At 36.3% G+C, this 27,015-nt stretch overlaps 2 protein-coding genes across 2 annotated transcripts in view; one reads left to right on the forward strand and one right to left on the reverse strand.

Annotated features, from left to right (window-relative positions):
- The window catches only part of LOC148940513 (disintegrin and metalloproteinase domain-containing protein unc-71-like), a 426,194-nt gene that overhangs the window by 235,290 nt on the left and 163,889 nt on the right, over positions 1-27,015 (reverse strand). The gene's annotated exons all lie outside the window — the stretch shown is intronic.
- Positions 14,216-27,015, forward strand: part of LOC148940514 (disintegrin and metalloproteinase domain-containing protein unc-71-like) — a 78,863-nt gene continuing 66,063 nt past the window's right edge. The window contains exon 1 of the mRNA XM_089105520.1: positions 14,216-14,345. Within this exon, the coding sequence (XP_088961646.1) occupies positions 14,216-14,345 (130 nt within the window). The remainder of the gene's footprint in view (positions 14,346-27,015) is intronic.

The following is a 27,015-nucleotide window of genomic DNA, read 5'->3' on the forward strand; positions in this document are numbered from 1 at the left end:
AAAAACATTCAGAAATTAAATAAAAAAAAGAAGTTTTTTTACTGAAAGTAAGGAGCGACATTAAAACTTAAAACGAACAGAAATTATTCCCTATGTGAAAGGGGCTGTCCCCCCCTCAACGCCTCGTTCTTTACGCTAAAGTTTGACTTTGTCACACAACTTTGTTTTTTAAACAATAAAAATCTTTAGCGTAAAGAGCGAGGCGTTGAGGAGGGGACAGCCCCTTTCATATATGGAATAATTTCTGTTCGTTTTAAGATTTGATGTTGCTCCTTACTTTCAGTTTTAAAAAAATTGTTTTTTTATTTAATAACGTAAAGAAGCTGAAACATGATCGCAAGTATTTTAGGATGCAATCCAATATAGGATATACTGAAGAATAAGTTTGTGTTAAGTTTGTGTTTTTTTTTTCGGAGATTAATCTGTGGAACTACAAGTATTTAACTTGGCTCTAGCTGACCTTCATTGAACTGTTATAAACTAATGATATGATAAGATATTCAGCTCAAGAAGCCTCATTGGTCATGTTTACAAAAAGGGCAAAAAAAACCCAAAAAAACACAAATAATATCCAGCCGTTCGTTGCACACTAAAGTTTTCGTTAAGCTAAAATAATTTTCTTCCTCACGTCCCTCCTACCCCAATCCTAAAATTTCCTCCCTCAAATCCTCCTGCTCTTTACATCAGTACATAAAGTGCTCTAGATTTTCATTATCTCCTCATACTGGACAAGAATATGGCCAACTCTTGAGCCTACGCCTTCGCAAATACTTCCTAATTTCTAGTATCCAGCCGGTAGTTCCACACTAAAGTTTCCTTTAATCAAAAGGTTCTTTCCTTCCTTACGTCCCTCCTATCTTGACTTATTTGACTTACTTTAGTTAATGCTCTTGCTCAGCAGGGTCCCCAACGTAGAGAGAACTGGTTGACAGCGCTGTCAGTCTTCTCCAAGCAGCCCTGTCCAGGGCTAAGGATGAGACATCATTTGGGTCTATTTCGCGGTTGAAGAGGCCTTGACTTATAACATCATCCCACCTGGTGCACGGCCTCCCTGGATGACGTTTCCAGGCAATCGAGGTATTGAAGTCCGATATGATCCTTGCTGGGGTATTTGGCGGGAGGTGGATTATGTGGCCGCAAACTCTTAGAGAATGAGCTTCTACTCTGGTGGAGAGGTTCACTAAATTGAAGGTCCTCAGGATCTCAGTATTGCGTATCTTGTCATACCATTTGACTCCTTCAACTCGACGCAGGTGTCTAGTTTGGATGGCATCTACCTTTCTTAGCTGTGTCTGGGTTATCAGCTATGTCTCAGAAGAGTACAGCATGATGCTTAAGACTGTGGCGTTGTAGATATGGGTTTTTTTACGGCAACTAATTTGCGATTTGTGGAAGACTGCTCTCAGAATCTATCCGAATGCAAATTTTTCTTTGGCTGATCTGTCTGAGATTTCGGTGCTTATTCTGCTGTTTGTTGAGATAACTATTCCGACATACTGTTTTATCATGTCGAAAGCTTGACTTCTGATTAAAACAGTTTAGGGTGATGTCATTTCAGTATGTTTTATAGGCATGATTGTCGTTTTGTTCTAGTTGATTTGCAGCCCAACTCCAGAGACGATGGAAGAGAGCGTATCGAGTGCTGACTTAAGTTGGCCGAGATTTTCGCTAATGACGGTTACATCATCGGCAAAGTCAACATCAGACAAAGTCCTTCCGGCACAACTTATGCCAAAAGAGGTGGGCACGGTGTGTCTCGTTCAAAATATGGTCGATGACGCAGTTAAACAGCTCAGTCGCAGTAGCGCATCCTTGCCGTATACCATTTTGGATGAGGAACGAAGAAGAAAGCTTCCTGTTAACAAGAACGGCGCTTTCTGTGCTGCTGTAGAGTTCTTTAAAGAGGCTGACTATATTTTTCTGTAGGACTGCAGCTTTCAGGATTATCCAAAGGCACAACCTGTCAACAGTGTCAAAGGCAGAATGAAAGTCAATGAAAGCTATGTAAGCGTTCTTGTTGAATTCCAGTGTCTTCTCAACGATATATCTGACCGTATGAATCTTTTCAGTGGTCGATCTTCCTGGCATGAATCCAGCTTGTTGGGGGCGGTGCAAAGCATGTAGGAAACTTATTGTACGTTTTAACAGGAGCATTGCCAACAGTTTTCCAGGAACAGAGAGTAGGGTGATACCACGGTAGTTTCTACAATCCATCTTGCTGCTCTTGCGCTTACACATTGAAACGATGATTCCTTTCTTCAAGTCTGGCGGTATAACTTCAGTGCGCCAGATTACGCTGAACACCATCAGCAGCCAAAGTATCATTGTAGGGTCGCCCGTAGAATGTAGCTATGAAGTGATGTCACAGGTGCAAGCTGCTTTATTGTTTTTTAGTTTCCTCACTGCCGATTTAATTTCCTCAGGAGAAAATTCAGCACCGTCAGGGGCAGGAATAGCTTCTGCAGCAGCGGCAACAAGCCCTGGGTCAATGCAGTCGGATGGATCTGAGTTTAGCAGCTTATTAAAGGGTTTCTCCCAGAGACCAACACATTGAGACTGATCGTATATAGTTTATCCATTCGCTGCTTGCAGGCTTGTGGACGTCATGGCATGTTGGCCAGTCAGCTCGCGCAGGATCTTGAATGTTGTGCCTATGTCTTTCTTTTGGGCAGCTTACTAGAGCTCAGTGTCTTTACGCGCAATGAAGTCCTACTTGCCCTTGTGAAGCAAGAAGTTGCGTTGTTTGTTGAGCTGCCTGTAGAGTGTCATATCTCCTTGTAATCTCGCTCGCCGTCTCTGCTCAATTATTTCCAATGTCTGGTTGCTAATCCACTCTTTCTTCTTTCGCGACTTCGAGCCCAAAACTTCGGTAGCTGCTCTGAGAACATTGTCTTTGAAAGTGGTACATGCTGACTCAGGGTCTGAACATACCTGGAAACCCTTGAAGCGGTTAGAAACTTCAACCATACACCAATCACGAATCGAGGGATCTTGCTTCAGTCGAGAGGTGTCTATCTTCTTAGTAGATGAGGAGTTACTCTTATTGGCTCCCAGCCGGAGTCTTATCCTTGCAGAGAGGACACGATGGTCAGCATTGCCGAGCTTTGAACCTCTGTATGAGTGGCAATTCTGGACAGACGAACGCCAGCGTCGTCGAAAAATGATGTAGTTAAGCATCTTTTTTGTCCTGCCATCATTGCTGTACCATAGGTACTTCGCAATGTCTTTTCTCGCAAACCAAGTATTTGTGACTGATAGAGTGTGGGTGATTCAGCAATTGAGCAGCCACTTACCATTATCATTCAGAGCGTCAACTGTCACAGATCCAACAACAGCTTCGTACAGACCAGAGCTGTTATGCACACCAGCCCTAAAATCTCTTAGGGCTTGGAGGAAGTCGTGTGGAGGTACGGAGGAGAGCTCGGAGGACAGTAGCGCATAGAAATCATCCTTGTCTTCATCTTGGGCCTCGTTTTTTGGTGCATAACAGGTGAGAACAGTTAGCTTCCCGTGCTGGCCGTTGATTCTCGCTCTCAGTAGACGTGGTGAGATAGGCGTAAATGACAACAGGGCTTTCCGAGCGAAATTGTTAAGAACAAGGCCGGCTCCCCCTCTTCTTGGTGTCCACCAGACTAAAGCAGTGTCCACCCTTCTCCAATATCTTTTTCACCGCATCCCGTAAGGTGAGTTTCTGTTATTCCTGCGATCGTCACTTTGTATCTTCTTAGTTCATTTTCTAAAAGAAGCTTAGAACCAGGCTGGTTCAGCGTCAGGACATTCCAGGTGGCGACATTAATGCCACCTTAGTCAATGATGTTCAAACTGGTACGTCCTTGGGCAGGTATCGGTCCAGTTGGGATGGTGGATGGGGCATCCAAGGCTGTATATCCAGTTCCTTTCGTAGCTAATAATTTCAGGAGGAGGGTTGCTAACCTAACCGTCCCTAGGTGCATTTAGTTCTCCGTTGGCTAGCCGGATATCCAGAGGCACGTGAAGTCAGCTCTGCATGCGCCATGAATGTATGGGAGCAGATTTGAGACGAGCAAAATTTCCTCCCTCAAATCCTCCTACTCATTACAAGAGCATATAAAGTGCTCTAGATTTTCATTATCTCCTCCCACTGGACAAGTTTATGGCAAACTCCTGAGCCTAAGCCTTCACAAATATTTGCTTCATCGAACTGACATCAAGTAACCCTAACTGAAATAATCTGACTTACACCCCCCCCCCCTCTTGATTTTGCATTAATGAGTGAGGAATATTAGGTTCTGCAGTTAACGAAATTTTCTCCTGGCTAAATAAAAATTTATTGACTAGGCTATCAGTTCTGTACTAGCTTTGAAATTACCAAGCAACTAGCAAGAAAACTATAGTTGGCATTCGAGCGATGGAGGGGGTGAACAACAAGGCGATTCATGAACTGGTACCAGCCTTTTGAAAACGGTTTTTAAAAGTATAAAATTTGGCACTTGACATACAAAAAAACATATAACAAAACTGGTATTTGAAGGGGTTAAATGTAATGCAACTCCATGTGCTGGTTTCAGCTACTTCACTAGTCTTTTTTTATATATTTTTTTTAAGGAGAAGACATTTCTCAAATAAAATAGATTGGGTATTATGGTTGCAGCAATAGCTGCAACCTAGTGAAGACTGAACCCCAGCCATAACCAAAACCTGAAAAACGCCTTTTCAAATATATCTACAAATATAAACGAATTGAAGTTTGAGATTGATTATGGTACGTTAGCTCATCTAAATTACAAAACAATAACAATAATGAAAACAATGAAAAACAATAATGTTTTTGCTGAAAAGCAATTACAATAATGAAAAAAAGTTTATAAAATTCCGGAAAAGAGCTTCAAAATTCTTGAAAACGGCAGCGGATCGATATTAACTGGAACCATTGGAATAACCGAGAACCTTAACTGGAAACCGTAACTGATTACTGGAAACTGGAGGACCTTTAAAAAACAAGGATTTTAGTGACTCATGTCTACGTGATTTTTATGAATTCATCTTGAAAACACTAAAATAGTATGCAAGTTTTGCCACAAAAAAAAATTATTTGTAAAGTATAAATTAATTTGAAGTGCCAAACCTTAATATATGTTGAATTTTCTGCCTAGAAAAATTTATTAAAATGGTTTGGAAATGCGAAAACTGAAAAAAAAATCCCATAGCTTTATATGGAATATTAATACAAATATCTGATGGTAGTTTTGAGACACTTGAGCAGAAACTTAATTCAAGGAGTCCTATATTTCGGCGAAGGGAAGTTGATTGTTAGAGAAGAAGGCTAAATTACATAAAAACATAGAACCAACTCATAAATAGGGGTATTCCAGGGGATGAGGAAATTTACTTCCAAAGTTTGACTTTGTTATGCCTCTTGACATTTATTCGTCTTAAGCTTGATTTTACTAATCAAATTTTTGATTCGTCTTAAGCTCGATTTCTTATATAAGCTAACTTTAGTTTCTTCTAGTTTTTATAACATTGCAGCTTTGAAGCAAAAAATCATGTTGAGTTAAAATAAAAGAATCAAGGTGTTCCCCTCAAACTTAAAATTTCAATAAAAAAAAAAAAAAAAAAAGTATGAATGCAAGCCAGGACCCTGGAATGGCGTCAACGAGGAATTGTCTACTTATGAAAATAATATAAGCAACGTGGCTAGTGTCAAGGGCGCAGAAATGTCTCGAGCTCGATGTGGGTAGCTGCGTCACGGCAGAAGTGTGCCAAAATGAATAAAAATTTGTAACAAAGGGGAACATCTAGGATAACTCAAGCCAGTGAAAAAAAGAATAGTTAGCAAATATTTTGTTCAAAGTACCCGCTCAACCATCCTTAGTGCAAAGATGTAAGTTATGAGTAAAATATGAAGATGAAAGTCCAAATGAAACAATAGCGCTGGTCAAGACTGAAATATTTTCATTTTACAGGTATTCTTCTTTTTTTCAATAGCTCGAACTATCCTAGGTTTTTCTTTTCATTACAGATTTTATTCATTTTGGCACACTTCTGCCGCAACGCAGCAGGGTGTTGTCTAACTTCAACTTTCAATTTGAAAAGGCATTATAGAAAATTATATACACAACCTTGTTTGTGTCAATTGTGTAGAAATAGCTCAAGCTCGGTGCGAATAGTTGCGTCAAGACAGAAGTGAGCCAAAATAAATAAAATTTTGTAACGATGAAAAAAAAACACGGATCTTTCGAGCTAGTGCAGAAAAAAAGAAGAATAGTTAGCAAATATGTTGTTCGAGGCCTCCACTGAATCAACCCAAGTGCAAAGGTGGAAGTAATAAGTAAAATATGAAGATAAAAGTTCAAATAACAAAAAAGTGGCGGTCTATACCGAAGTATTTGCATGCTATTCTTCTTTTTTCCACTGGCTGGCATTATCCTAGGTTTTGTTTTTCTTCGTCACAAAAAAATAGTCATTTTGTCATTCTAAGCTAGGGGTGCAGAATATTCCAGACGAAGTGACACAAGTGGAGCTTCACAATATATATGGCAAGAGTCGCCAACAACCTTTATACCTATTCCATTAGTTCTTTAGCTATTTTATCTATGACTAATTTTTATTTTACTTTTTACCTTTCTCAGGAAAATAATATCGTTTTTATATTACATCAAATAGTTCGTGGTAACGAACTGTAAGTAAGGAGTGACCCGTCTCAACAGTAGCCAAAACTCTAAAAAACGTCATTCTGATACCAATAGGTATATTAAAAGAATCGTATTTTTATGCTGATTTCAAATATATAAGTTACATGAAGTTTAGTCTTACCCATGAAAGGTTATGGGCCTGAGAAAACTTACATTATTTTCAAAAAGGGGGAAACACCCCCTAAAAGTCATAGAATCTCAATGAAAATCAAATTATCAGATTCTTTGTATCGTAACAGAAAACCCTACTCAGATGTTTCAAGCTTCTATCTGTACAAATGTAGAATTTTGTATTTTTTGCCAGAAGAAAGATCACAGATATGGGTTTGTTTGTTGTTGTTTTTTTGTTTTTTTTCTATGGGTGATTGTATCCACCCAGTAGTCCTAGAATATCGTAAGAGGGCTCAATCGAACGGAAATTAAAAGTTCTAGTTCCCTTTTGAATTGACAAAAAAGATTGGAAGGCAACTAGGCATTCTTCCCCGCCCCCCCTTGTTTCCCAAAATCGTCCGATTAAAAATGTTAGATCGCTATTTTATTCATCATAGTTTAAAAGCCCAGTGACTATGCCTTTGGATATAACATGACCCTCCTACAGCCCCAGAGGAAAGGTCTTTAAGTTATAAACACTGCCCATTTCTTACGCATAGCATTTGCTATTGGGAAGCGTGCATACATTTTAGAGCGGGAAGACAAATTTTCTGCTGAGGGTTTTCCAAGGGGAAATTTCCATAGGGAGGGAAGTTTCCAGGGGTTGAACTTGTCAGAGAAAATTATACACTGGGGGAATTTGCCAGAATTCCTATACAAAATTATTTTATATTTCTTGCTGTTTCTTTTCAGTCTCAATTGGACGCGTGGAGTTGTTGAGGGTATTTGTCCCTGGGTAAACTTTCACCAAGATTGAATTGTCTATAGGGTATATCCGCAAGGAGAGTGTTTCTCCGTGGAGGTGGGGCCATATTTTCTGGGATGATTTAAAAAACGATCAGAAATTAAACAAAAAAACAATTTTTTTCAACTGAAAGTAAGGAGCAACATTGAAAATTAAAACGGACAGAAATTATTACGTATATGAAGGGGTTGCCACCTCCTCAACACCTCCCAAGACTTTAAGAACAACTCCTGAAACACAAGGGTCGTTCAATTGCAAAAATAAGAAGATTTTTTTGAAAGTACTAAAAAACTTAAGCGTACAGAGCGAGGTGTTGAGGAAGAGGCAAACCCCTTCATATACATAATAATTTCTGTTCGTTTTAAGTTTTGGTGTTGCTCCTTACTTTCAGTAGAAAAAACCTTTGCTTTCTATTTAATTAAAAACAAAGAACAAGGTGTTTTCCCTTATGCTTTAACTTCCAATTAAAAATGAGCATTAAAATTTAGAAACTTAATACAAAGGCAATAAAACAGTCAGGCAGCAGAGTGAACAACTCGTATTGATCAAACAGTCTTCTTATTATGTTTAGGAGGAGAAAATTGAGATAAATATAGCACTCTCAAGGAAGAAGAACATTGCTGCCTGTTGAAAAACTATCTAGATGAGTTTAGTAAGTATAGCTTCATTTTAGATGTCATATTTATCAAAGCTAAGCTGTGTATCGAGCTTCGGTTTGAGCGGACAATGGAGAATTTTTCCAAAGAATATATAACACTCTCGAACAGAATGGAGAACATTCAAGAATACGGAATGGAGAAATTTGACTAATTGATTAATCAATCTTTTGTAATGATGAATAATTGCTTTTGGAAGTGAATACTGAGAAAGAGGGGTTTTAAACTATTTGTATTGATTTTTTCTGGTTTTGATTTCATTTTTATTTACGTCTTTTTTTTATCCTTTCTATCTCGTTGTTATTTTGTGCATTTATTTAGCTTATCTGTTTAAAAAAGTTTTCGTAATTAATAAAATTATTCTCAATTAATTAATAATTTACATTTTACCTAATTATTTAAATTATTACAATTTAATTATTTTTTATTTGTTTATATTTTATTAATTAGTCAATATTCATTTATTATTTTCACTTATTAACTATAAGCTCTACTTTATTTTAATAAAAATTAAATTCCGAAAAATATTATAATAACCATTAGAATATTTATTCGAAATTTTGCACCCCTAGAAATTCTGCGCAGATAGTTCCCTCTAAGACCCCCTAAGACCGCCTCTGACTATGCTATTATTCCATTGGTTTGTACGATGCTTCTTGGATCTTTATCTGATAGTTGTAGATTTTTGTATTTGGGGGATAAAGGCTTTCCGATGTGAAGCCAACTTATTCGGATTTTTGTTTAGTTTATTATATTCACTGTATTAATAGCAAGTTCTAGCAATTAGTTATAGATTTCTATTTTGTTTTATTGAATACACAGCTCCTTCGGTTTCTCCATCATCTCAAAAAATTTGGCAAAGGTTCCAAACAGTTCGTGGTAATTAACTGTAATTAAGGAGCAAATCGGCTCAAAAGCAACCGAAACTCTACAAAATAGATTTTAGTATTAATAAATACATCAAAAGAATCAGCTTATTATGCTGATTCCAAATAGATAAGATTCATCAAGTTTAGTGTTACCGGTCAAAAGTTACGAGCCTGAGAAAATTTCCTTGATTTTTGAAATAGGTGGGAATACCCCCTAAAATTAAATAAATCTGAATAAAAATCACACCACCATATTTAGCGTACCAGAAAACCCTACTGTAGAAGTTTCAAGCTCCTATCTGCAAAAATATGGATTTTTGTTATTTTTGGTATTTTTGCCAGAAGACTGATCACGGATGGGTGTTTATTTCTCTTTTTTTTCCAGAGGTGATTGTTTCGAAATAATGGTCAAAATTTTTAAATTGCCATTTTGTTCAGTATAGTTGAAAGATTAAATAATTATGTTTTTGGTGTAAAAATGAACCCACACAGTCCGTGGAGAGAGACCTTTAAGTTATGAAATTCGTCCACTGTCTACATATAGAATTTGTTATTGGAAAATATACTTGGGAGGGGGGTAGACGTTTTTTGGGAGGGGGGGAGGGTAGTGCTTTGGGTGCATTCCTATAGGGAGAATCTTCCTTGGCGAGGGAAATTTCTGGGTGGGGAGGGTGAATACTCCAGGGGAAATGTTACACTGGGGGCTATTATCCAGGGGATTTTTTCCTCGTGATTTAATTTCCGGGAAATAATTTCCACGGAAGGGGCATTTCTGGAGTGATCGAGAAACCGATTAGAGATTAAAGTAATGCCAAGGAACATTTTTCAGGCTGGATCACCCGTGAGCAATTTTACAGGGAGGGGGATTCTCAGCGAGGACGGAGCTGTCTGGAGGGAATTTTACGGGGGGGGGGGGTGCACTTTACGTTGGATGAAATCTTCACAGAGGAGTTTTCCGTGAGGGGAAGGAGTATAATTCATATAGTGTGAGCCAGATTTACTAGCATTAATTGGAAAAAAATAGAAATGATTCCTTAAATGAAGGGTTGCCCCCTCCTAAAGTTTGACTGTTTGTCCCAATTTCTTAAGAGCGTCTACTGAAACAGGGGAACCGTTTAATTAGAATAGGAAGAGTTTTTAAAAGTGCTAACAGCTTTAGCGCAAAGAGCAAGCTATTGAAGAGGGGGCAATCCTTCATATAATGAATAAATCTGCTAAAATTGTATATACAAATTTTGTTGTAATGTTTCATGTACAGTGTGCCAAATTCAAACCTCCATTAGTTGAAAAACGTTCAGAAATCGAATAAATTTTTTTTTTTAACTGAAAGTAAAGAGTGATATTAAAACTTTAAAAGAACAGAAATTATTTCGTATATGATAGGGGCTGTCCCCTTCTCAACACCTCGCTCTTTACGCCAAAGTTTATATTGTTTTAAAAAGTAGAGTTGTTACAAAGAGTCAAACTTTAACGTAAAAAGAGAGGCGCTGAGGAGGGGACAGTCCCTTGCATATATAAATAGCGAAAATAACATTGAAATGTGTTGAATTATTTGTAGTATGTGAGAAAATATACTGAAAATACAAAATTCTCGATCTTAAGTAGTAAAATATATATTTAAGTGCAGATTATATTAATTTCCTGCTGGAGATAAACTTAATCTATATTTTCCTCCAGACGAAATAAAGATATCCTAAAAGCCATATGGTCTTCCTAACTATTCGTCTATTTATTCCACCAAAAGCGGTAAGCGCACACTGATTGTCGCTCGTATTTCTTCATTTACTTTTTTCACCAAAAACATAAGCACCCGCTGCTTGTCTTAGCTACTCTTGTTTTTTTTTTAGAACCTTTACATAAAATCAGACTCTCATCATTCAATAATGAGTTGCTGAGCTTGTGAGCTCACAAAATTTTGCCTCCCTCAAAAAACCTTGTTTTACTCAAAGAAGAGTCCCATTAAACAAGAACCCTGAACGACCCTGAACGAAGATGCAGAGTCTCACTGATGTAGAAATGACTGCAATTTAAAAGTACATGCTGTTATTTATTAGTGTAGAAGAGGAACGTTTCAGGAATCAAACAGAAAAGTCAAAGAATAAATTTTCTTATTTTTGATGCTTCGTCATATATTGATGCTTCATTATATTGATTGCGTCATATTCATGATGCTTCATATATTGACGCTTCGTCATATATTGATGTTTCATTATATTGATTGCATCATATTCATGATGCTTCATATATTGACGCTTCGTCATATATTGATGTTTCGACATTTCCTTGGTGAATCAAGACGCTTTTAGTGTCGTGAAAGTAACAGGACGATAGAAAGAATGAAGTGGTAATCGAAAAACAAACCATGGAATGAGAAGAGGACATGAAAATGATATTTGTGTAACCATAATTGGGGTAGGGTGGGGGGAGGGGTACTTTACATGTAATTTTTATTTCTTTTGGTATTCCTTAGTGTGATTTAAACATTTAAAAGACACCAAAGACATATCCAGGATTATTTCCTGGGGAGGGGGGTACAAACAAAACTTTGTAGCATAAAAAATTGTTTATATTAGTTTTTGTTGCGCTTTAACGTGTCGGAATTTTTTTTTTTTTGGGGGGGGGGGGCGGGGCGGGGTTAAACCCGTACCCAAGAATACGACCTAGGAAGACACTTTTTGTGTGTGTTTTGTCAGATATTGGTGACTACGCCACAAGTACCATCCCTATTACTTCTGAATATTCGGTGTATTTATGATTTTTTGCGTCAGACGGTATTTCAAACGTCTTTTTAAAGTCTAGATTTTTGATAGGAATTGTTGGTAGCAGCAAATAATGGGTAAATAGCGATACCGGAAGTTCATTCAAGTTTGAATAAGGTCAAAAGTTAAGTTTCATTGCCAGAGTTTGCACGCACGAATTTCAATGATAATAATAAAAATAATTTTATTTTTGCCAGTTCTTACAAAAAATCCTTTTAGGCCAACCGACGAAACTATGATCCGGCAGCCTAGTCGGGTTTCTAGCGATGGGGAACATCAGACCGAGTGAAGTACAAACTCTTGCAATGGACCGAAAGGGATGGAGGAGGCAGACTTCACTCTCCACACCGAGCAGCGCCTGGCAGAAGACCTAAGTCAAGTAAGCCAAGTCTTATAAAAAAGGAGAGTGGAATAAAAAATGGAAAACACAAGAACAATTTGACACAAAAAAAGTTAGATTAAGCAAAAAATTCAAGATTCACACTCGTAGATTAGGTGTAAAACCAAAAAAATTGAACAACAATTCAAACGCCCTTTCTCAGCACTTCTTTCAGAAGATGATGCAGTGCCATCCAGTCCAGTGGTCCACCATACTGAGTGACTTAAAGTGTAAGTTAAGAGGATTCGATACCTGAAACATCATTTTGCGTACCTTAATTTGCAACATTTTGTAAACATCATTTCGCAATACATCATAATGTATACCATCATTTTGTATACCATGATCTTGGATACATTAAACGTAATTCTCTGTGATGGTTATGGTAAAGGGTACAAGCAGGAAAGGATCCAAACTCACTGACCAAATTGGATCAACCCATAGATTCATGCTGAACAAGGTTAAGTTCAAAACTGAATTTATGAAGATGATTCATAGGGCTAAAATTTATGAAGATGATTAATAAGGTGAAAAATAAAAATGATTTTTATTAGCGCCATCAAGCTTGCTGTCACATCTCCTCTTATGTTCGATATGCTAAAAATTCTTCGTGATAAAAACAAAATTCAAAAAGGTGTGATGAAGTTTGCGATAAAATGCTCTCTCTAGCTTGTTTTCATGATTAACCTTTATTGTCGAAGCGTCTGAAGTGTCTGCTTAACCTTTATTGGCCTCACTATCTCTTATAAAATATTCTTGTTAAATTAATTTTCACCAGGATGTTTACTTTACTTCGCATTCATGTTTTTTTTTTGTCAACTCGTGTTCAATTCCGAAATCACACTGTTGGGGTGCCGTTTTGAGGTGGTCGAGTGTTGAATTCTTTGAATTTTATAAAGCAAGTTCTTATTTTGTTTTTTACTTTCTGTACCTTTTTGTTCAAGAAATGTGTTTTCTTGACCTTTTCGCTTTTATGACTGCGGGATATTTTACCAGAAATCTGGTAACACTGGCATAGATCTCACAAATTAGAGATTTTGAGATTGGCCACAAGGCTGACAGGCATCTGTGACGAAAAACTGAAAAACTTCAGGCATGGGTATACGACCCAAATACTGCATCGATGTTTCAGGATTATGTCTACCTTTTCTTTGACTCTAAGTTTTGAAAACAGAGTTTCAATGATTTACATAGGATTTGATTAAGATTTTCTTTTAAATTTAAGAATTATTTTTACTAATTACTTACATTAAGTTGCTTTAAGTTGCAATAGTTGCTTAATTACATTAAAAGAGATGTAAATCTGGAACTTACTGGAATTGATTTGAAGCCCAAATCATATACCAATATTTTCAACCTTATATCTTTTTACTCGTTCCGTATTTTCTGAGGCTGTTTTAAGAATTTCTAAAAACATTGGCCTTCTAAACTATGGAAAGAAAAACTGTTTCCCTGGTTTGTTTTGAATCGGTTTTTCTTCGACACGCAGTTTTGAAAATACACCTCTATTAATCGATTGTAAAGAGAGTAACAAATTAGTTATTGTTGCTATTATTATTATTATTATTATTATTACTATTATTATTATAATTATTATTATTATTATTATTATTATTATTATTATTATTATTATTATTATTATTATTATTATTATTATTATTATCATTGTTATTTATCAATTCCAATAAGTTCCAGATTTAGATCTCTTTTAATGTAATTAAGCAACTATTGCAACTTAAAGCAACTTAATGTAAAAAAGTTATTAAAAATTTCATAAACTATTATTATATTATTATTATTATTATTAATATGACTGACTGTGAATATAACTGACTATGAACTGACTATGAATATGACTGACTGTGAATATAACTGACTATGAACTGACTATGAATGTGACTGACTATGAATATAACTGACTATGAATATAACTGATAGTCAATGACTGACAATGAATATAACTGACTATGAATATGACTGACTATGAATGTAGCTGACTATGAACTGACTATGAATATGACTGACTATGAACTGACTATGAATATGACTGACTATGAACTGACTATGAATATGACTGACTATGAACTGACTATGAATATGACTGACTATGAATGTAACTGACTATGAATATGGCTGACTATGAACTGACTATGAATATGACTGACTGTGAACATAACTGACTATGACTGACTATGAATATGACTGATTATGACTATGAATATGAACCAAAATGTGAACCAGAATGAATATAAAATGAACCAGACAATGAAGAGATACATGATGCAATACGAATAATAGGTAACTGAACTTTTCTCAAAGACGCGGACGCCCTTTCTGTCTGTGGAGGTAGGAAAAACTACGATATAAAGTAAATCCTTGCAATTTGTCCCGATATTCTGTTCAAACTCCGAATATTCAGCTTTTCTTTTAAAGTTACAAGTCTTCACGTTATTTCCACACATTCCAAAGAATTTAAACTTAGAGTTACAAGAGACAATCAGTCAGAAAACGGTTTGAACAGTTTTCCAAAATAGAATTTATTAAATTTGGGCTAACAGAACCCTGTAACAGAGATACAGGAAAAAAAAATAATAATAAAAAAAAATTAAAAAAGAAAAAAAATGACAAGTGCTGCTTCAGCATCAGCAGATATATTTATCAAATTCATTTATATACAAAGATATATTAAGTAAAAAGATAGTGTGGCTGTTAAAAAATTCAGAAGAGTCGTATTATAGAGTGTTAAAAGAGACTGGAAAATCGTTTAAGGTCATGTAACATCAAACTCATCCTCAAGTAACATCAAACTTGTGTTTCAATAATAAGTACTTTTCCTCCCTTGAAATGAAATATAACCAAACACATATTCTTCAATCTTGTTTGAAAATTAACTAAAAAAAAACAAGTTTTTTAAACTAAAAGTAAGGAGCAACATTAAAACTTAAAACGAACGGAAATTAGTCCTTATATGACAAGGGCTGTCGCCTCTATAACACCCTGCTCTTTAAGCTAAAGTTTTTTTATTGTTTCATAAAGTAAAGTTGTGATACCTAGTCAAAATTTAGCGCAAAGAGCAAGGCGTTGAGGAGGGGACAGCCCCTGTCATATACGGAATCATATCTGTTCGTTTTAAGCTTTACTGTCGCTCCTTACTTTCAGTTTAAAAAACTTGTTTTTTTTTATTTAATTTCTAATCTTTTTTTAGTTAATGCAGCTTTGATTTTGGCTCACGGTCTTTGAATAAGTAAACAAAATTTGCATAAGAATTTTACTCTTATTTTTCTAAATGGCTGTCTCTAAATTTTGTTCTGACGTAATTTACAAATTAACTTACGAAACGAACTTCTATATTCGTATATTTTCCTTCTGGCAAAAAATACGTTGCAGATATAGTTGCAGATTTTTGCAGATATGAGCTTGAAACCTATGTAATAGGGTTTTCTGATACACTGAATCTGACAGTGTGATTTTTATAAAAAAAAATTTCACTTTTAGGGGATGTTTCCTCCCTCTTTAAAAAATCAGGTAAATTTTCTCAGGCTCGTAGCCTTTGATGAGTAATAATACACTTAATAAAATTTTTATATTTAGAATCAGCATTATAAGCCCATTCTTTTGATATATTTATTGACATCAAAATTCCGTTTTTAAAAGTTTCGATTACTATTGAGCCGTATCGCTTGTTTTTTTATTGTTATTTTATTACGTATATGTTATTACGTATATGAGGGGGTTTTCCCCTTAGTCAATACCACGCTCTTTACGTTAAAAAATAAACATTTTTTTTAATTCACAAACCCCTGAATCACAAAGGCCGTTTAACTAGAATAGATAGCTCTTTTGAAAGCATTAAAAAAAACTGTAGCGTAAAGAGCGAGGTATTGATTTGGGGGAGAACCCCCTCATATACGTAATAATTTCTGTTTGTTTAAAGTTCAAATGTTGCTTCTTATTTTCAGTTGAAAAAAACTTGTTTTTTTTATTTAATTTCTGATGGTTTTTTTAATAATGTTTGGAAATCCGGCGCCCCCTTCATAGAAATGTTCCTTACCCCAAAGAAACATCCTCCACGGAAAGATTCTTCCGAGTAACCTCCTCCTCCGCCCCCCCCCCCCGCCCCCACCAGAAAAATATCTTTCCTGAAAATGTCTGTATACTTCCCAATAACCAATACAATATGTAAGCAATGGGCAAAGTTCATATCTTGCAGCCCTTCCCCTGGAAACTGTGGGGGATTAAGTCATCCTAAAAGACATATTTATTGGATTTTTGACTATCCTGAACAAAATGGCTATCTCAAAATTTTGATCGGGTGACTTTGATAAAAAATGAGCTTGGGAGGGGGACTAGTTGCCCTCCATTTTTTTGCCACTGAAAAAGAGCACTAGAAATTTTAATTGCCATTCCAATGAGCCCTCCCACGATATTATAGGACCACTGGGTCGATACGATCACCCCTGGGAAAAAAACAAAAAAATATACAAATAAACACGCATCCGTGATCTTTCTTCTGGCAAAAAATGAAAAATGCCACATTTTTGTAGATAGGAGCTTGAAACCTCTGCAGTAGGGTTCTCTGATCCGCTGAATATGATGGTGTGATTTTCATTAAGGTTCTATAACTTTTAGGGGGTCTTTCCCCCTTTTTTTGAAAATAAGCCAAATTTTCTCAGGCGCGTAACTTTTAAAAAGAAGGACTAAACTTGATGAAACTTATATATTCGAAATTAGCATTAAAATCTGATTCTTTTGATGTATCTATTGGTATCAAAATTCCGTTTTCTACAGTTTCGGTTACCATTGACCCGGTTCGCTCCTTACTTACAGTTCGTTACCACGAACTGTTAGATCCTGGCAATACGTTTCTTTTCCGTATTGCTTAACTCTAACTTTTGTGTCTTGTAAAACTAGCATCGTTTCAAAGGTATTTCTTTCAATTATGAAAAATATTTTACGATGAAATTATATTATTATTTAATTAATTAATTATATTTAATTAAGCATAATTAATCATTTAATCGTAATTAAATTAATCATAATCAAATTATAATCATCTTATAATCAAATCATAATCAAATTAATCATAATTAATTATGACAAATATTTTGTCTTCTTTTTCTTGCACATTCTCTAATTTCATGAAAAAATCTCTCTTATCTATCTTTTGCTTTATATGTCCCTTTCCGTTTTGTTTCGCTTCTTCCTGTTTGTCTCGTACCACCAGCCTCCTTGCGAAATTAACTTTCTCAATTCAAAAATGTGTGATTTTTCGTTTTTTTTCTTTTTAGCGCCATTTACAACACGATTTTTTCAACATATAAAGTTCCACTCTCTTATAATTTAGCTTCTTCCTATTTTCCTTGTAAACATTCAAAGCTATTTTGTCTTCTTCTTTTTCTTGCAAGCCTTCTCAATTTATATAATAAAAAAAAATAGTTAAACTTTCTTTTTCATCTTTTGCTTTTCTTTTAAATTTGAATTTTGGTTTCACTTCTTCCTATTTGTCTTGTACAACCAGCATTCTTTCAAAGTAAGCTTTCTCAATTCTGAACTTGTACTTTTTCGTCTTTTTCTTCCTTGCGTCATTTAAGACGGAGTTTTATTTTATTCAACCTATAAAGCCTATAAAGTCTTGATTGAATTGGTGTTCTACTCTCCTGAGAACGACAACTTTTATTAGAACAAAAGCGCCTATTGTTAAGGAAATGCTGAGTTGTTTTCGACAGAACTGTCTGGTCGTCAAAGGTCATGATTTGTGTTTTACTTGGAATAACACTTTCTTCTCATCTTATACTTGGCACTAATTTGGATTGCTAGCGATAGGAATAAAACCAATAGTTTTTGCAGGTGATAAATAGAGAAGCAGGGAAAGATGAAGAATAAAAAGGGAGAAGAGTCGAATATAGGTTAATGCACTTTTATATTAATACACTATATTTTTATGATATATTACAGTACATGTAATTATGTTTAATTTTTAATAAAATTAAATATTTTCACTTAAACTTAATTACTTTTAATTAGATTTATATCTATTTTACTTACATTTAATTATATATTTTATACATTTTTATTCAAAATTTAATTATACTTTTAATTTAATACATTTTGATTGATAGTTTTAATATTTGTTTAGTTTATTTTTTTTATATTTATTTAACTTTATTAATACTTTATTAATACTTAATATATATTTAAGATAATCAAAATATATTTTTATTTAATATAATTAAAACAATATTGCACAATGTAATTTTAGTTAAATTTATGTTTATTTTACTTACATATAATTATATATTTTATACATTTTTATTCAATAATTATACTTTTTATTTAATTCATGTTTTATGGATAGTTTCAATATTTGTTTTGTTTATTTTTTTATTAATATTTATTTAACTTTAATATTTAATTTATGTTTAATATTATCAAAATATATATTTTGTCATATAATTAAAATACTATTGCACGATGTGTGGGGGATGGGAGAAAATCCTAGACATTTTGAAGATGAATACAAGGAACTAATAGATTTAAGGAAATAATTAGCAAATTAGCCTTTCAATTAGTAATGTTTATAGCTATTGTAGATAAAAAAGACATTATAAAATATATTCTTTTATAAGGACACTAAGAATAAATAAGGATTCTTTTAATGGAAAATCCACTTATTTACCAAAAAAAATTAAAGTTTAGGTCAGTTGATTTGGTCAAGCAACAGAACAATTTCAATTTTGGGTAAATATCTTATTGAAAAACAAATAATTGTTTGATTACAAATGATTATTAAAGCGTAAAATTAACTTTATACTTTTTAGTGCTTATTTCATCAAGCACGGGCAGATAAAAAAAAAAAAAAGATTTTCACTCGCGTTTCATCAAATTTGGAAGGATAAATGAGGTTTACTGCAATCGATTCTACTTAGCTTTTCTTTCGTAATGATAGGCTATATCTTCGCCCGGTTTCAGATTGCGTCAAACATTTGGAGGCAAATAAGCCGAGGACTAGCTTGAAAATTGCTAGGACTAGAAAATCACTAGGACTAGATGAATCACTCCCTCAAAATTTCCGAACCAAGATTAGCAAATCAGGAATGACTGTCAAAATCAATTATAAGAACTAAAACATTCATAGACGTTTATCCTGGAAAAAAACCTATATATGCACTAGACTTTCAAAGTTAGCATCAGCACCTTGTATCATAAAATTTTTAAGTTTTATGATACGAGCTTAATCTTAAGCTCAATAATTTAGGTTTTTAAGTTCAATAATTTGAAGTTCGATATTTTAAGCTCAATGTGAGATGGCAGATTTACTTTCATTTCTTTTAATCTATGTTCATGTGTTCAAAGGACCAACTTTTTCAACTGAAAGTAAGAAGCAACATTAAATCTTAAAACGAACAGAAATTATTACGTGTAGTATGAGGATTGCCCCCTCCTCAACACCTCGTTCTTTACGCTAAAGTCTCTTAGTAGTACTTTTAAAAAAGCTTCTTATTGTTTTAAGTAAACGACCCTGATGTTTTAGGAGTCGTTTTTAAAGAACTGGGAAAAATTTAAAACTTTAGCATAAAGAGAGAGTAGTTGAGGAAGGGACAGTCCCCTTCATATACGTGATAATTTTGGTTCGTTTTAAATTTTAATGTTGCTCCTTACTTTCAGTTGAAAAAACGTCTTTTCTATTTAATTTCTGATCATTTTTTAAATAATGCCAGAAATATGGCCCCACCTACACCGAAAAATCCCCCTCCCCACGGATATATTCTCTAGACAATTCAATCCCGGTGAAAATTCAAACCTTGACATTTACCCTTAACCAACTCCACGCGTAAAATAGAGACGGAAAAGAGAAAGCAAGACATATAAAAAGAATTTTTGTAAGAATTATGGCAAATTCCCCCAGTGTACAATGTTCCCTGACAAGCTCACCCCCTGGAAACTCCCCTCCCCGTGGAAGAATTCCTCCATGGAAAGCCCCCAGAATAAAATTCGTCCCTCGCCCATACGAAAATGTCTACATATTTCCCGATAACAAATACTGTGCGTAAACAATGGGGAAATTTTATAACTTAAATACCTTTCCCCTGAGGCTAAGGGGATGGGGTCATGTTACATCCAAAGGCATAGTTATTGGGCCTTTCAATTGCGATTAAAAAAAATGGCTGTCTCAAAATTTTGATCAGACGATTTTGGAAAAAAGGAGGGGGAGGGGGCCTAGTTACTCTCCAATGTTTTTGGTTACTTAAAACAGCCACTAAGATTTTGAATTTCCGTTCGAATGAGCCATCACACAAAATTCTAGCACCACTGGGTTGATAGGATCACCCCTGGGGGAAAAAAACAAACAAACAAATAAACACGCATCTCGATCCTTTTTCTGGCAAACAATGCCAAATTTCACATTTTTTCAGATAGAAGCTTGAAACCTCTACAATAGGGTTTTCTTATACGCTAAATCTGGTGGTATGATTTTCATTAAGATTCTATGGCTTTTAGGGGGTATTTACTCCTTTTTTCGAAAATCAAAAGCCAGTTCCTTTGATATATCTATTGGTGTCAAAATTCTGTTTTTAGAGTTTCGGTTAGCATTAAGCCGGGTTGCATCTTACTTACAGTTCGTTACCACGAACTGTTTCAAACGAAAAATCAAAATATTTTACAGAAAATTTCTCACTCTAAGTTTTTGATACTTTTTACGGCACTATCTGCTTTGGCAGTTTAGGCAGCAAATCTGAATTGATTTTGGAGTGTATTTGAGATTGCGGAGGAAATCTGTTTTTGCTTAAGTTTTTCTTTTCCTAAAAAAATATTCTACTCATTTTCTTTTATAGAATAAGACAAAGACGGACAAAATCGCTTAAGTGCTTATCAGAGGCCACAGTAGACAGAATATACCAGTAAGCTTATCGCAGATCATTTCTGGTCTTCGTTCACAAAAAGCTCCCCCCACTTATTTCTGCATTAGCGGGAATGCGGGTTAGTCTGTTTCAATGCACTTTGATAGAAACAGACGGAAACAGACTAACCTGCATTCCCGCTAATCTGACTTCGCCTATGTTTATATCTGCAAAAACGTTCTCCGGAGCACTCGCACCCCGGTCCGGGTTTTTATAATGGGTGAGATAGAGAATGATCATACTGGTATATTCTGTTTACTGTGTCAGAGGCATACTATACAATGATTAACGCTGGAGAAATCGGAAGTTAGCTTCGACCATTGTGGCGCCTTAATGAGCGTTCTGAATATTATAAGGATATATCCACTAGTTTATTACTAACTACTTAATAGCTAACTACCACTACTAGTAACTGCTATGACTACTACTACTACTACTACTTTGTAGTAGTTTGGTTGCTAACTACTTAGTAGCCAAAATAACTACTTATTCATTACTAACCATCAGGGGCACCAACTCAAGAAATTATACGGGGAGGGCCAATATTTTGACAATTATTTTAGGAAAATATTTTAGGAAAAAGATTTAGTTTAGAAAAACAAATTATGCTGCCAATACTGAATGTCAGGAAATCAACCCATAAAAATTTGTATTCATCAATAAAACAAGAAGAAAAGAAGAGACAATCCACCTGTCTGAAGTTTTTTTTTGTCACTAATACAGTCAATGTTTTTGTAAGAGAAATTTGTTCAAGTTTAATTATTGGTTAGTAGTAAAGAAAATAAAACAAATTGAGAAGTATAAACCCAGAGTAATTAAAGCAGGGGTCTAACTCCCAAGCTAAGAGGACTAAAAAGCTGAAAATATGCATTTAAGGAAGTTTAACATGAACAATGAGAAATTTTGAAAGTTGGTCCTATAATTCAATCCATTTCCGAAATAATTAGTTTTAGTGACAATGGCACCCTTATTTGCCACAATCAAAATTTTGTCACAAAAAATTGTAAAGCATATGCTTTAGAATTTTGCTTCAGCAAATTTATTGCTAAGAGCTTTGTTTGAGTCCCACTCTCTCTTAGCCCCCCTTCACTTTCACTATCACGCATATTTTGTCTCTGATATAAAAATTTAAGCATAAAACCTACAGTGATAACCATTGCATTTCTTCAATCTCAAAAATTTCAAAACTGCAAAATTTCATCACTAGATAGATTTTCCCAAATGCTTTTGAAATGTATTTACTTGCTTATGTTGATTGCTCTATTTTTAAATGAAGATTAAAACAAAGTATTTGTCAAAATGTATTATTTTGTTTTTCCTCATGAAAATTCTAAAAGATATTTTTCAAGATCTGGGAGGGGGAATCCTTTTCCTGTTCCCCTAATTAGAGCCCCTGATAACGTCAGTTAATTTGAATCTATCATAGGCAGCGCGATCCCGCTGCCTAAGTAAAGAACGATGTTGGCACAATGTATATTTTTTGTTTTTTTTTTGTTTTCCATACCAGGGCACTTCATATCGAAGGAGTTGTCGTAGATAATTTGAAAAGGGCTCATTTGACTGGAAATTGGAGTGGCTAGTGCCCTTTTTAATAGTCGAAAGTGATTGGAGGGCAAAAAGCCCCCCCTCCCCCCCCACGCCCATCATTCCCCCAAACACATCCAATGAAAATTTTGAGAAAGACATTTTGTTCTTTGTAGTCGATTTCCAGATAGAAATTATGTTTTTGAGGAGGACACTCGCCCACAACCCTCAGGGCAAGGGTTTTAAGTTATGCTCTGGGGGCATATAAGAACGATGTTGGCAATATGTATTATTTATTAATTTTTTTCTTTAGTGCAGGGCACTTCGTATCGAAGAGGTAGTCGTAGAAACTTCGAAAAGGGCTCATTCAATTGAAAATTGGAGTGGCTTGTGCCCTTTTTAATAGTCGAAAGTGATTGGAAGGCGACTAACACCCCTTCCACGCCCACCATTTCCCGAAACATATCCAATAAAAATTTTGAGATAGCCATTTTGTTCAGCGTTGTTGATTTCCAGATAGAAATTATGTTTTTGAGGAGGACAGTCCCCCACAGCCCTCAGGGCAAGGGTTGTTTGTTTGTTTGTTTGTAGCACTCCTGGGCAAGCTGCCCATTGTGCACGTCTCCATGATTTCATCAGACCCATTAGGGATTATGTTATTCCACTTAAAATTTTGGGAGTTCCAGGGTTTGTTCGGTCATTACCGATGTCAAAATAATTTAAAAAAGCCATCTGGCCTTTGTCACTGTGGTTAGGGAGGGGTTTTGAAGAATCTCAAGGCAAAAAAAAAAAAAAAAAAGGGCAAGGGTTGTAAGTTATGCCCTGTGGGCATATAAGGTTTTTGTATAGAAGGTGTTGTCATAGAAACTTCAAAAAAGGCTCATTCGATTGGAAATACAAAGGGCTAGTGCCCTTTTTAATAATCGGAAGTGATTGGAGGGCAAATAACCTCCCTCTCACGCCCACCTTTTCCCCAAACAGATCTAATCAAATTTTTTAGATAGCCATTTTATTCAACGTAATTTTAAGTTCTGGAAATTAGGTCTTTGAGGATGACAGCCCTCTACAGCCCTCATGGCAAGGGTTGTAAATTATACCCAGGGGCATATAAGATTTTTATAGAAAGCGTTGTCGTAGAAACTTCAAAAATGGCTCATTCGATTGGAAATTGAAATGGCTAGTGCCCTTTTTAATAGTCAAAAGTGACTGGAGGTCAACTAACCCCCCTCTCACGCCCAACTTTTCCCCAAACACATCTAATCCAAATTTTGAGATAGCCATTTTATTCAACGTAGTTTTAAGCTCTGGAAATTAGGTCTTTGAGGATGACAACCCCTCCACAGCCCTCAGGGCAAGGATTGAAAATTATACCCAGGGGGCACATAAGAATTTTGTAGATGGCGTTATCGTAGAAACTTCAAAATAGGCTCATTCAATTGGAAATTAAAATGGCTAGTGCCCTTTTTAATAGTCAAAAGTGATTGGAAAGCAACTAACACCCGTTCCACGCCTACCATGTCCCCAAACACATCCAATAAAAATTTTGAGATAGCCATTTTGTTCCACGCAGATCAAAGTTCAGGAAAGTATACCTTTAAGCAGAACACTCCCCCCACAGTCTTCAAGGCAAGGGTTATAAGTTATGCCCTCGGGGCATATAAGTTTTTTTTTGAAATTTTTTTCGTAGAAACTTGAAAAAGGGCTCATTCGACTGGAAATTCAAAGGGCTAGTGCCCTTTTTAATTGGCGAAAGTGATTTGAGGGCAACTAACCCCTCTCTCACGCCCATCTTTTCCCTAAACAAATCTAATCAAAATTTTTAGATAGCCATTTTATTCAAAGTAGTTGAAAGTTTTGGAAATTAGGTCTGTAAGGATGACAAAACCTCTCCCCCTCCCCCTATCGCTTAGGCAAAGGGTTTTGAGTTATGCCCTGGGGGCATATAAGGTTTTAATTGAAATCGTTGTCATAAAAACTTCAAAAGGGTTCATTCTATTGGAAATTGAAAGGGCTAGTGCCTTTTTTAATAGATGAAGGTGATCAGAGAGCGGCTAACACCCCTCTCACGCCCGCCATTTTCCCAAACACATCCAATCAAAATTTTTGAGATATCCATTTTATTAAACATAGTTAAAAGTTCATGAAATTAGGTCTTTTAGGATGATAACCCCCTCAGAGCCCTCAGTGCAAGGGTTTTAAAGTATGCCCTCGGGGCATATAAAGTTTATATAGAAAGCTGTTGTAGAAATTTCAAAAAGGGCTCATTTGATTGGAAATTGAAATTGCCCTTTTTAAAAGTCAACAGTGAGTAGAGAGTAATTAACCCCCCTCTTACGCTCGCCATTTCCCCAAAAACATTCAGTCAAAGTTTAGAGATAGCTATTTTGTTCAACATAGTTGAAAGTTCTGGAAATTATGTATTTAAGGATGACAATCCTCCCAGAGCCCCAAGGGCAAGATTGTAAGTTCTGCCATGGGGGCATAGAACGTTTTTATAGATAGAGTTGTGGTAAAACTTCAAAAGGGGTTCATTCAATTGGAAATTGAGAGGGCTAGTGGCCTTTGCAAAACTCGAAAGTGATTGGGGGGTAACTAACCCCACTCTCACGCCTAACATTCCTCCAAAACACATCGAATCAAAATTTTCATATAGCCTTTTTGTTTAACGTAGTAGAAAGTTCTGGAAATTAGGTCTTTGAGGATGACACCCCCCCCAGCACCCAGGGGAAGGTTGTAAGATATGCCTTGGGGGCATATAAGATTTGTATTGAAAGTTTTGTCGTAGAAACTTCAAAAGGGCTCATTTGAGTAGAGAGGGATCAGGAGGTCCCACGATTACACCACCCCTTCGAATCCCGATCCGGACACTTTTTTTTAAAACTCCCACGATCACCACGTGGTTTATGGTCCAAATAAGGGCATAGCCTCCCTAGGGAGAATGATTACGTAATGGGGTCAATGACCTCTTTTTCCAAGGTCGAGTTATTTGATGTTTCTATGTGTAATAACTCCGGGGCGAAGGTTGCACATGCGCATTGAATTCTAACGGGAACAATGTTATTGATCTAGGACTCGAGGGGGAAGTGAATTTCCTAGAACTTGATTGCGTAATCAAAGTGTGTCAACAACAACAACATCGACCTTGACATTCGCTGAGAGCGTGAACTTACAACAACAACAACATCGACCTTGGAACACCTGTGCTGTCGACCTCAATTCACCTATCGTGAATCAATAATTCCCCTTAGAAACAACAAATTAATTTCCCCTTTCTTGACAGATCAATCAATCAATGACATCATCTGTCAGACTTTAAAAATTTTCGCCTAGAAACATTTCTCCAGGAATAGATCCAAATCATTAATGTCTTTGCCTCGGGAATAGTTCTACTGGTCGAACTCCAAAGGATATTAATAACCAAAGGCCATGGAAACAATTAGGCAAGAAACATCTTAGCGATGAATTGTTTTAGCGCGCGAAAAGGTTTCTTATTAATTTGAAATGCGTTAGCGCAGAGATGCCAATAACAAAGGAACACGCTGAATTTACGTTTAGGGATTATTTGGGCGAAACCGTTTTAGACAGGTTATGGAACTATTTCGGCGAAACAGATAGAGACATTTTAAAAGAAGATTTTTGAAGAGATTTTAGAAGAGAATTTAATGGTGAAACTCTGTGGTCGTTATAATACACAAGTTTCATTTGAACAGTGTTGTGAGGTCCTCTAACCCAACCCCAAAGGGTTCCAATCCTCCTACCCCGACCCCGAAAAAAGCCCCCGGTCCGCAAAGGCCCCCCAAGCTCCCAAAGGTCCACCGACGCCCCCAAAGGCCCACCCAGACCCCCAAAGGCCATCCCCGGGCCCCCCAAAGGCACATCGAGCTCCCAAAGGACCAACGGGGTCCCAAAGGCCCTCCCCCGGCCACCAAAGGTCCCCCAGGCCCCCAACTGCCCCCCCCGACCCCAAAGGCCCACCCGGTGCCCCCAAAGCCCTCCCAGTGCCCCCAAGGCCCAACCCCCGCCCCCCAAAGCCCCCCGGACCAGAGAACCGCCGCCGGGATGCGCCCTGGGCCAGGAACGTGCCACAGGATGCGCCGCAGGGATGCGCCGCGGGTCAGGAAAGCACCACAGGGGATGCGCCGCAGGGAGGCACCGCAGGAAAGCGCCAGCAGGATGCGCCGCAGGGATGCGCCGCAAAAAAAAAGTAAACTAAAAAGTAAAAATTTCGAAATGTTATCCCCCAAACGCCCTCCTCAGACCCCCAAAGGCCCTCCACTGGTCCTCAAAGGTCCCCTGGGCTCCCAAAGGGCCAATCGGCCCCCAAGGGTCCCCCGGACCCCCAAAGGTCCTCCCCCGGTC

This window comes from Artemia sp. Qi Xiang Cuo, chromosome 19, assembly GCF_049724085.1.
Source record: "Artemia sp. Qi Xiang Cuo chromosome 19, ASM4972408v1, whole genome shotgun sequence".
NCBI lineage: Eukaryota > Metazoa > Arthropoda > Branchiopoda > Anostraca > Artemiidae > Artemia > Artemia sp. Qi Xiang Cuo.